The sequence below is a fragment of the Panthera pardus genome, unplaced genomic scaffold (assembly GCF_024362965.1).
Source record: "Panthera pardus isolate Hobbes unplaced genomic scaffold, ASM2436296v1 HiC_scaffold_16, whole genome shotgun sequence".
Lineage (NCBI taxonomy): Eukaryota > Metazoa > Chordata > Mammalia > Carnivora > Felidae > Panthera > Panthera pardus.
Window position 1 is genome coordinate 58,025,034 of NW_026526721.1, and position 11,332 is coordinate 58,036,365.

An 11,332-nucleotide genomic window follows, 5' to 3' on the forward strand; every position below is an offset into this window, starting at 1 on the left:
GCCGCGAAGCAACAAAGAAACCAGAGGGACCGATGGCCTTCAGTTAGAAGATGGCCACTGAAAGGAGGGCTCAAGGTCATGACTAGTGTTGGGTGACCAGTTTGATCCTTTGTTTTAAAAATGCGAGGGTTGTAGTCACCAGCATGAAATGACTGAGTTCCACAGCTGGATGTTCACTTAATATTCAGTTGTTAACTAAATGTCATGGTTGCCTTTCTGCGTGGGATGATTTTAAAAACTATGTGAGGGGTGATTCTAGTCTAGAGCCCAGGCTATAAAGCCAACAATTGTCTAGGGAGAATTTTCTTTTCCATTAGTTGGAATCATCCAAGTATAACCAGTATATCTTAAAATTTGTGCGGAATAATGATATTTAGGAACGGGAAATGGAAGCCAAGAAACGAGCTCTGGAAGAAGAAAAACGACGCCGAGAACTCCTGGAAAAACGATTGCAGGAAGAAACTAGCCAGCGGCAGAAGTTAATTGAAAAGGAAGTAAAAATAAGGGAGAAACAAAGGGCACAGGTTGGTCGGTCAGTCTGGATGGATTAGAATAGGTTGCCCCCTGCTGGTCATTGTTTAGAAGACAGTCATGCTGTGCCAGGATGGCTTTCTTGTCACTGTGCTCAGCAGCCCTTCTTGACATGTAACTGCCGGGACAGAAACAAACAAACAAACAAACAAACAAACAAACAAAATATATGCTTATCTCAAAACTCATTGAGGGGCACCTGGGTGGTGCAGTTGGTTAAGTGTCCCATTTCGGCTCAGGTCATGATCTCATGGTTTGAGAGTTTGAGCCCCACCTTGGGCTCTCAGAGCCTGCTTTGTTTGGATCCTCTGTCTCCCTCTCTCTCTTCCCCTCCCCCCCCCTTTCTCTCTCATGCGTGGTGTCTCTCAAAAATAAGTAAACATTTTAAAAAAACTCATTGAGACCTACTACTCAAATGATACTTTGGTCACGCATAGAACAATTCGGCGGGAGAGGCAGTTTTTCTTCTGCCCATTTTTGGGAGTATATTTAAAAGGACCATGTTTTTCCAAGCAGCTTTGAAAAATGCAGCCAGATACTGAAAACAAATACAACACCCAAACTAAAACCTTTGGCTGAGGAAGAGAAAAGCTTCTATGAAGCCATTTTTGGAAGCAAATACTCCAGAACAAAATAATTTTACCAACCCAATTTCTTGGTAGTTTTTTTTCCTAACCACTGTATTGTCACACATATCCCCTTTGCTACAGCCGTGCACACATGTGTGCAAGGTTACTGAGCTCCAGCAAAACTCAGGAAAATCACCCATTTCCTTTCACTTCCTATCCCGCTTATCATAGAGTTTGAATCTTTGCAAGTAAAAAGCTGCTTATATAATGTAGGTCGGCTGAGGAGCTAAAATAAAATCTTGTGAAGTGCCAATTATTCCAAGTTCAAACCCATTTTACCAAGTTTTACTAGACTTCATAAAAGGTACCGTTCCTCTTAGTCTTCATAGTTGCTGGCAGTTTGGTAGCATGGCAGTGAGAGACCCATCTTGGAGACTCTGTGTGCTTTTGAGGTATCAGTAAGTCTCTGGCATCTGTCTAAAGCCAAAGTACCACAGACTCAAAGGCAAAATATTGCAGGAAAAATTCAAAGTAAAACTTGTTCATTTTATTTCATTATGCCTATCCTTTGCCAAATTATGATTCGCGGTGAAGGTCATCCCTGGCTATTTGGTATTCGAAGCCAATCCAAAAAAGTACAATTCTCTATTTGAATCCTAATTATAAGGTTTTCCTCCAAGTATATATGTAGGTCATTTTCCCCAGGGCAGAGGGATGGGGTTATTAACAGAATAAAGTCAAACGCCATTTTGGAAACGTGACCCGTGGTGATACGTGTTTCCTAGATTAGATGAACTTCTCTACTCCAGCCATAGTAAAATAAAAGACATCCACATACATCTTTTCCATATCTGCTCATTGGATAGCTCATTGAGTATGGCTTTGATTCCACATCTCACCTTATTTTAGCTTCACTTCTCAAAACACACATCTCTGCCTTCAGTTTCTACCAGAGGGTGTGTATCAGCCAACATGTATAGCTTTAGGGGATCTCGCAGGGCCGGGGGGAGGGGGGGGGCGGTATACTTACTAAATACTGTTCACCAGTCATATCATGTCTGAGATTATTTAAGAACTAATGTTAGGGTGGTGATAGGGAGAGGCCCAGGGAACTTCGTGCTTCATTTCCCTGTGTTTTGAAGGGCGATATGCCTCTTGTAAAACTAAGGTTAATGACGTTTTTCCATTTTCTCATCTGCCCTTCTCAAGGAGTAGAACCTGTCCACCTGAGTTTATCCCTCCCCCTCCCCCGCATATTGTAGCATCCTTCTGAAAACGCTATGCATTTTTTAAACTCCAAAGAATAATGTTTATCTTCAGTTCTCATAATCACATAAACATTTGAATGCTTAGGCTTTCCAGTTCATGTCCACTCAAATAACTGTGACCTTAAACGAAATAAGTACTTAGCTATATATGACACGGGGTTGTGCTTTTCCAGGCCCGACCTTTGACACGCTATCTGCCCGTCCGGAAGGAAGACTTTGATTTGCGAAGCCACGTAGAGACTGCAGGCCACAATATCGATACCTGTTATCATGTATCGATCACAGAGAAGACCTGCCGAGGATTCCTTATCAAAATGGGTGGAAAAATTAAAACTTGGAAAAAACGATGGTTTGTGTTTGATCGGAACAAGCGCACATTCTCTTATTATGCAGGTGAGTGATAAAAAACTCTTAAGTGATATATTCAAATCAGGAACTCTCTGCTAAAGAGCAAAGGTAATAAAAGTCAGTATAAATAGGTTGATTGGTAACTAATAGAATTAAGGGTGATATTAGCTTTGTAGGTCTATATTATTTTATATTAGGGTTGTATAGTCCCATGATATGTATGATTTCCTCCCTAGAAATAAAAATTTGGGGCACCTGAGTGGCTTAGTCAGTTGGGCATCCATCCGACTTTGGCGTGGATCATGATTTCAAGGTTCAAGGGTTCGAGCCCTGCATTGGGCTCTGTGCTGATAGCTCAGAGCCTGGAGCCTGCTTTGGATTCTTTCTCTCTGCTTCTCTCTCAAAAATAAATAAACGTTAAAAAAAATTTTTAGGGGCACCTGGGTGGCTCAGTCGGTTGAGCGTCTGACTTTGGCTCAGGTCAGGATCTCGCAGTTTGTGAGTTCCAGCCCCTCGTCGGGTTCTGTGCTGACAGCTCAGAGCCTGGAGCCTGCTTTGGATTCTCTCTCACTGCCTCTCTCTCTCTCTCTCTCTCAAAAATAAATAAACGTTAAAAAAATTTTTAGGGGCACCTGGGTGGCTCAGTTGGTTGAGCGTCTGACTTTGGCTCAGGTCAGGATCTCGCAGTTTGTGAGTTCCAGCCCCACGTCGGGTTCTGTGCTGACAGCTCAGAGCCTGGAGCCTGTTTCAGATTCTGTGTCTCCCTCTCTCTGCCCCTTCCCCACTCATGCTCTGTCTCTCTCTGTCTCTCAAAAATGAATAAACGTTAAAAAAATTTTTTTTTAATTTTTAAAGAAATAATAAAAATTATCTATTATTTTAAAAGTGTGAATTAGTCTGTTCAGGTTCTGAAATAACCTGAAGTCTGAACAAATATTAAATGGAATTTATCCTTTTAGACCAAAATATTGACTTTTATACCACAAAGCCAGAAAAAAGGTTTCTGTTTATTTATTTATGGTCATATGCCCTATTTAAGTCACACACAATTAGGCAGCCTTAGCTGACAGACATCCAGCTACAGTTTGTAAATTAGAATGTTATTTAAGCCGAGAGTAAAGCTCATCAGTGAACAAGTGACCAAGTATTTATTAACTGACTGAAATATTTTTGGATTGCTTAAATGATAGATTGTGAGAAACATACCCACCTGAGTCTTCAAAAAAATACAGGAATATTTATGTAACTGCTGTACTTACTAAAAAGTCTCGGGGCCCCTGGATGGCTCAGTCCATTAAGTGTCCAACTCTTGATTTCAGCTCAGGTCATGATCTCAAGGTCGTGAGATGGAGCCCTGTTCTGCACTGAACGTGGAGCCTGCTTAGGCTCTCTCTCTACCCCCCCCCCACCCCCCTCTCTCTCAAAAAAAAAAAAAAAAAAAGAAAAGAAAAAGAAAAAAGTTTCTTACTTACTCCTGGGTCACATATGAAACACGTCCATTGTCAGCACAGATTTAGCTCTGCTCTCTTAAGCAACTAAAGAAAAGTAATATCATGCAAGAGTTTATGAAGAGACCCTGTGGTGACTGTATCAGCGTTTATGAGCAATGTCAAATAAAGAATCAATTGTTAAATCAATGTAATAAGAAATAACAGTCTAGGGGCGCCTGGGTGGCGCAGTCGGTTAAGCGTCGACTTCAGCCAGGTCACGATCTCGCGGTCCGTGAGTTCGAGCCCCGCGTCGGGCTCTGGGCTGATGGCTGGGAGCCTGGAGCCTGTTTCCGATTCTGTGTCTCCCTCTCTCTCTCTGCCCCTCCCCCGTTCATGCTCTGTCTCTCTCTGTCCCAAAAATAAATAAAAAACGTTGAAAAAAAAAAATTAAAAAAAAAAAAAAAGAAATAACAGTCTAGTCACTTAATCTACATAGTGTGAGGTCAGGATATGTTTATGAAGAGAAGTATGAGGCACCAAGAGGCATGTGGATAACAAGGAGACCCTGGCTGGGGGGCCCCAGAGTTGGGGTGGGGAGGACCCAGGAGTGCATGCTGTTCAGTTAGGAGCTCTTTGGTGGGGCTCCAGTATGCAGTTAATGCTGTAGTGGCCCCAAGCGAATGGCCTAAACCCCCTTCTGGGTTCCCTGCTTGCCTCTTTTGGGCCTTCTGATCTTGGGTTCTAAGAAAATCCAGAGACGTTCTCTTCAGTTAGTACAATAGGAAAGATGACAGTTTAATGAGAAATGCCAATTTATGTCTGCAAAATCCATAAACAAAACTTTGCCCTGTGCTAGTCTCCAAAGACAACCTCACCCAGAATTTTCCAAAGATAACATGTTAATTAACTTCAGACAAAACAGCTTCACTCTTCTTCTCTGCTTCTCTTCTCCGAGACCCTTATTTCATTCTTTCCTCTGTCAGCCAGGTCAGCTGCTCACTCCCTCCTCCTTCTGACCCATGTTAGAACCTGTGCTCCTAATGACCACGTAAACGCATTTTTCCAAATGTAAACTTCTTGGTGACCAGTTTTCTCTTTAAAAAATATATTATTTTTAAAATATTTTTATTAAAATATTTTATAATAGTTTTTATAATATACAACAAAAATATATTTTTATATATATCTACATGTTTTATGTAATATATAATAAAAAATATCTCTTTTTGATAGATGAATGATTACTCAGAACTGTAACATATAAAACAGGCAAAAATTATGTTTCATTTAGCTTTTTAATATTCCCATATTATATAACTGACCAGTGCGTCCTAGTTTGACAGACACTGTCCATTTGGCTCTGTTTACAGCCATCAGTAGCTTGTCTGCTCCCCTGGCCTCCGCCCCTGCTCTTTTCCCAAACATCACCAAGTGCAGGAATAGATCAGTCCACAGGAAGCCTTGCAGATTGCAGTTCAGGCTGGACTTGACCCCACAGACACCACACCCGCCCCTTCAGCTTGTCGTGAGATAAAGGGTACCGTGCGTGTGAAGGAGCTGTAAACATGAGTTCTGACAGCTAATGTCATAAGTCTCTGTGCTCATCACAGAGTCTCTGTGCCTCCATGCTTGGCCTCCTACATATTAACTGGGTAACCTTAGAAGAGTCTCTAAAGAAAACTGAGACAGAAAATATATCTGAAAATTGATGGGCTAATGCTACCAAAAGGAATGAATAGCTTTGTCGTGTCAAGTTACAATAGCGTTATTAATTCTCTTAGTTCACAATGCTCTTGTGAGGCCAGCATTTTTGAGAGTTCTTTCTCAGATATGAACTGCCCTACAAACAAAAGGTTCATTCCCCAGTTTTCTGCCTCCTTGAAACACTGATGAAATTTACTTTTAGCTCCAGATTTTATTTTACACCTGCTTTCAGAAAGTAAAGTATTATTGTATTCCCATTAATACTGCAGTATCCTTCCCAGTGAACTGATTGAAACCCACTGAACGTGGCATTAATTAAAACGGTGCTTCCCAAGGAAGAGTAAAACAAACAAACAAAAAACCAGAACACATACAAATATGGCCCATGGTCAAACATGGTCAAATAAGTTTGGGAAATGCTGAGTTAAGTGTAATTTAATAGCTTTATATTTTCCACTGAACTTCTCAGGGCTATTGTTTTTCAGACTAGCTTTCCATTGTTGTTGGAAAAAAAGGGACATTCTTGGGTAAAAAACTTAACAGTAGAACAAAAGTGTAGGGGGCACCTGGGTGGCTCAGTCAGTTAAGCATCTGACTCTTGATTTCGGCTCCAGCTCCGGTCATGATCCCACCCCACATGGGACTCCCCACTGATGACACGGAGCCTGCTTGGGAGTCTGTCTCCCTCTCTCTTTGCCCCTCCCCCACTGGTTCTCTCTCTCTATCTCTCTTTGTCTCAAAATAAAAACAAATAAACTTAAAAAAGGTCTATACAATGAAAATAAGTCTCTTTCACATCACAAAAGTTCTGAACTTTCACATCACAAAAGTCTGAAATATCTTTTCAGATTTTCTCTATTCATTTATATATACATTTTTTCAGATATATGTTTATATATGTATATGTTTCAGATAGATGTATATATATGCATGTATATATATATATATATATATATATATATATATATATAATACATATATATGTATTCTTTCTTCTTTAATACAGTTAAGACCAGGGGCTCCTGGGTGGCTCAGTTAAGCATCTGACTCTTGATTTCGGCTCAGGTTATGATCTCACAGTTTGTGGGTTCGAGCCCCACATCGTGCTCTGTGCTGACAGCGTGGAGCCTGCTTGGGATCCTCTCTCTCTCCCTCTTTGTTTCTGTCTCTCAAAATAAATAAATGAACTTCAAAAATACACAGTTGAGACCAAATTCTTCACTCTGTTCATAACTTTTGTCGCATAACAGTATTTCAGGATTTTCTCTGACGAGCACTTGCCGATCCAGCTCAGTCTTTCCAGTGGCTGTGTGGATTCCATTATGTGACCCGACCATAATTGGATCAGTCCCCTGTTAGAGTTCAGACAGATTTTTTGCTGTCTTCTGCTGTAACAAACACAAATCCGTGTGCATGTGCATGAGTGGCTCTTATACAATAAAGTTTTAGAAGTGGACTTGCTGAGTAAGAGAATTTTTTGCATTTTTAATTGGTGTATTTTCCCAAACCGCCTTCCAAAAGGAGCTTTCTTATTTGCACTTCCACCAACAGGCTCTCTCTTTTTGCAGCCTTATCCACGCTTTGAACACTTTTTAATATGCTCACATGCATTTATGATCTTCTCTGTGTTTAAATTACAAAATATTTCAAGAACTTATTAGATCGTAGAGTGATGCTGTTTGGTTTGTGATTTGGTTGCTTTTGTTTTTGTTTTACGTTTTTGTTGGGTTTTTATGGCAAATTTGATGAAATCTTGGAAACAGTTTGAAACATGCTGCATTGAAAGATCACTAAATTATTGACATGAAGCTCTACTGGGAACGGGGAAAAAGCATGCGGAACAAGAAATTCATAGAAATATAAGTGGAATATTAATAAATAGAAATATAAGTAGAATATTATTTTAAGTTAGGTAAAAAAAAAAACACCCTTCTTAAAAAAACAAAAACCTTCTTACAAATCTCATTACGACAGCTCTACATATTAACATTTCCATTACAACCACAGTTTTGGAGAACGTGGGGAGATAATCAGTATTGGTGTCAGCAGTGTTTATATTTTGTGTGCTAACTTGACTGTCAGTAGCTCTGGGTTGTCTTTTTGACTGCAGATTTGCTAGAGAGCTTTGGGCAAAATCAATTAGTCCCCGAGGTTTGGGCTGATGGTTCCCTTTTTGTTTGTTTGTTTGTTTTTTCAAAATAGAACTGGGCTAATGCCTTCACCTAAATTATCTGAATTGATCTCAGGTAACTTAAATACTAGGTAAATATTGTAATAATTATACTGAAATTATAATCTTCCCAGTCTATCGTTGGTGATAAGGTATTTAACTATTATTGCAGACAAGCATGAAGCTAAATTAAAAGGAGTAATATACTTCCAAGCCATTGAAGAAGTGTATTATGATCACCTCAAGAATGCTAATAAGGTAAACACTGATTTTCAGATGTGAATGAATAATTGGGTTGGAAAAATGGTTTTTGAACTGCAAGCAATTTAGATGTGTTGCTCTGACATAACAGATTGATATGAGCAGAATCACTCTAGAAAAGCGAACATAGAGTAATTAGTATCGCTGATCTTTGGTGGAAGAAAAAATCATGGTGAAATGAGAAAATATTCTGGACATATTGATTCAGGAGACCTGCTAAGTGACTTGCTGAGGTTCGAAGAAGGGTCTACTACCTAGTTATAAGGAAGGATCTTAGTAGGACTAAGAATAGCAGCGGTTATTTATTGCGTACATTATCTAGGCACTGGGCTGGAGCTTTATCTGCAAAGTAGCTGCTAAGAGGATTGATTGGTGAGCTGTGTGAGAGTTATTGTGCAGTGAGGCCAGAAAGATAGTGCTGAGAAAAATGCTGGAGGTGGGGGTACAGGTTCTACGAGAGCAAAAGTAATACCAATTGAGATTTCCACAAACTGGAAAACTTTTGAAGAGGAAAAAGCTCCCATAGATGTCTGTGTTATTTAATGTTACGATTTCAAGATGTTTGTTTTACATTCTTTTCCGTTTTTGATTTTTAGAGTCCTAACCCATTACTCACCTTCAGTGTCAAGACGCATGACAGAATCTACTATATGGTCGCGCCATCGCCGGAAGCCATGCGGATCTGGATGGATGTTATAGTTACTGGCGCAGAAGGTTACACCCACTTCTTGTTGTAGCGAACTGGCGCCAACAGTGTACTTCCGGGCAGACTGCAATAGTCTCTTACAAGAATGAAGCCATATTCAGTCCGGGATGGAAAGACCCGGACCCACAGGCCCATCCCTTTAACTGTGTATACTCAGAACTCTTTTTTACATTAACAGGAAGTCATTTGTAAAAGAGAAAAAGGGGGGTTGAATTCAAAGCTTGACTACAAGTAGCGAAAGGATTGAAGCACCTGTGAGAAAGAAAACACTATTTTGGTAAATAGCATCACTTATAGGAACACTTCTTATAAACTGTTTTTTATCAATTGTTTACTTTGGTGAAATAAACTGAACAGTTTACAAAAATATATGTACTTGGAAATACGAAATTATTTTAGCACCCAAATTATTGGCATTGACATTATTCGTTAATCAACTGACGTTTTAAAAACCATTTTGCTGAAGGTTATTTTGTAAGTAGAAGCAAATAAGGGGTTGGAGGAGAGTTTTAGGAGTTTTGCCCTAATTATTAAGTACTGCACCTAAACCAAAGACTTGACGTGACTTCTGTTTAATAGTGGTAGTTTCAAGTGATGAATTGTATTTGGTGTTACTCTACATTTTAAAATGGTACTTTGATGCCATCAGTTACCCAGGAAGTTGACTCTGGAGAGTTACCACTGGCATAAGCGACTGTACATATATAGCAAATCACTTGTTGTAAAAGAAGAAAAAACAAAAAGTTGTGTGTTTTAGACAGAAGCAGTCTTATTAGACAGGCATTCTGTCACTTGGAGCGATTAAAAATAAAGAGACTATTTCATGTTTTGCTAAAGATTTCTCCATTCCCGGTGCTGAGAATAAAGGTAGCCAGTAGCCAATTTCCTTAGGTTGTCTGTTTGCTCTTTATCGTGGAACACACCTTTTTGCAGCCTCACGTGACATAACGATGAAACCAGAGCCCTATTTTCACCAAAGAACAGAGCAGTGAAAATACTTACTTACAGAAGTAATGTTATAGAACAAGGAAAATGAACTCCAACTTAATGTTCTCTGTAATGTACTATTTTATTATGTATTTCTTTACAATTAGCTTTAGTTTTTTTAGAGTTAAGTTAATTTTTCTTGAATGAAATGACTTCAGGCAAGTCTCTTTTATAACAGTTTTTCAAATGCCACTTATCCTGGTCTGTCATGTTGTGTGTATTTGTAAGTATGAACGTATTCTTTCCTAGAAGTTTGCAAATGAATAGAAGTAGAGAATAATTAATGGCTTTGCTTACTAGTACAAGGTGAAATGACTAGATTGGAAGTGTCCATAACATCTTGATCTGGCCTGACTGGGTACAGTGTTTAAAAATTTGCATTCTGGTTTGCACACATGTATACACGTTGCCAATAATAAGATTTTGCAACTGGATGACTCATGATTTTACTTGAACAGTGGAGGACAAGGTCACTATTGCAGAAGACAGTTTTATAATCTGTTTTTTTCAGACATCAGCCCTAAACCCTTGTAATGATCTAAGAGAGTGAAATGCAGTTGCTAAAATTTTGTTGGTTAATGTAAGATATAACTTTTCTGTACTGTACTGTACTTTCTCTACAGGATTATGAAGATATTCTAATCAACGTTATATTATGCATGATGTAGTAAGCCTTTTAAAATGTGTGTTAAAATATGTTGAGTATGGATTAAAATGTTGACCAGATTTCACAGCTGAAAATAAACTCATCTCTCACCAGGAGGTTACCTATTGGTGACATAAGAGGAGATGGATTAATCAGCAAAAGTCAATTGTCAACCTCCATAAAGGTGGAGATTTTGTGTGCTAACATTATGATTTGTAGTTTTATAAAACTGAAATGAGATGACTCCTGACAAATGTGACATCTGACCGTCTTTTTGCAAAGATGCAATTATTACTGGGGATTGCAAGGGCTGTGTTTACTTATCTGACAGGGGAAAAAAAATCACGCAGGTGAGAAGTAAAGGATTTTACTTGAAGGCAACCTCACTTGTCTCCCTGGACTAAGGCAGCAGATTTCAAAGAGAGAAATGGCCCTGAACAATATATCCTTACACTCCTGATAATGAAGGCAACATTGACAGTGGGTACGGAAACAATAGGTCTACTTCAAGCCCATCACTGTAGGTAAAAGCATCTTCACTTGACACTAGCCACAGTTTTTCATGATTTGTTATACTGATAAGGGCGGATAGAGAAAACAATCTATGGGGCTCCCTACTCTTTTGAGCAGTGTTTTTCCCACTATGGAGACAAGTCAGATTGTTTTCATTTTGCTGTACATAAAATGCAAGACCTACAAAAATAAAAGGAGA

The 11,332-nt window shown here is 39.2% G+C and overlaps 1 protein-coding gene across 19 annotated transcripts in view; it reads left to right on the plus strand.

The window, feature by feature from the left end:
* Window positions 1-10,879, plus strand: part of PHLDB2 (pleckstrin homology like domain family B member 2) — a 229,566-nt gene extending 218,687 nt beyond the window's left edge. For all 19 annotated transcript variants that reach the window (XM_019448307.2, XM_019448314.2, XM_019448313.2 and 16 more), the window contains 4 exons: window positions 378-524; window positions 2,542-2,761; window positions 8,193-8,278; window positions 8,878-10,879. In XM_019448307.2, the coding sequence (XP_019303852.2) occupies window positions 378-524; window positions 2,542-2,761; window positions 8,193-8,278; window positions 8,878-9,018 (594 nt within the window). In that variant the 3' untranslated portion in view covers window positions 9,019-10,879. The remainder of the gene's footprint in view (window positions 1-377; window positions 525-2,541; window positions 2,762-8,192; window positions 8,279-8,877) is intronic.
* The last annotated feature ends 453 nt before the right edge of the window (window positions 10,880-11,332 follow it).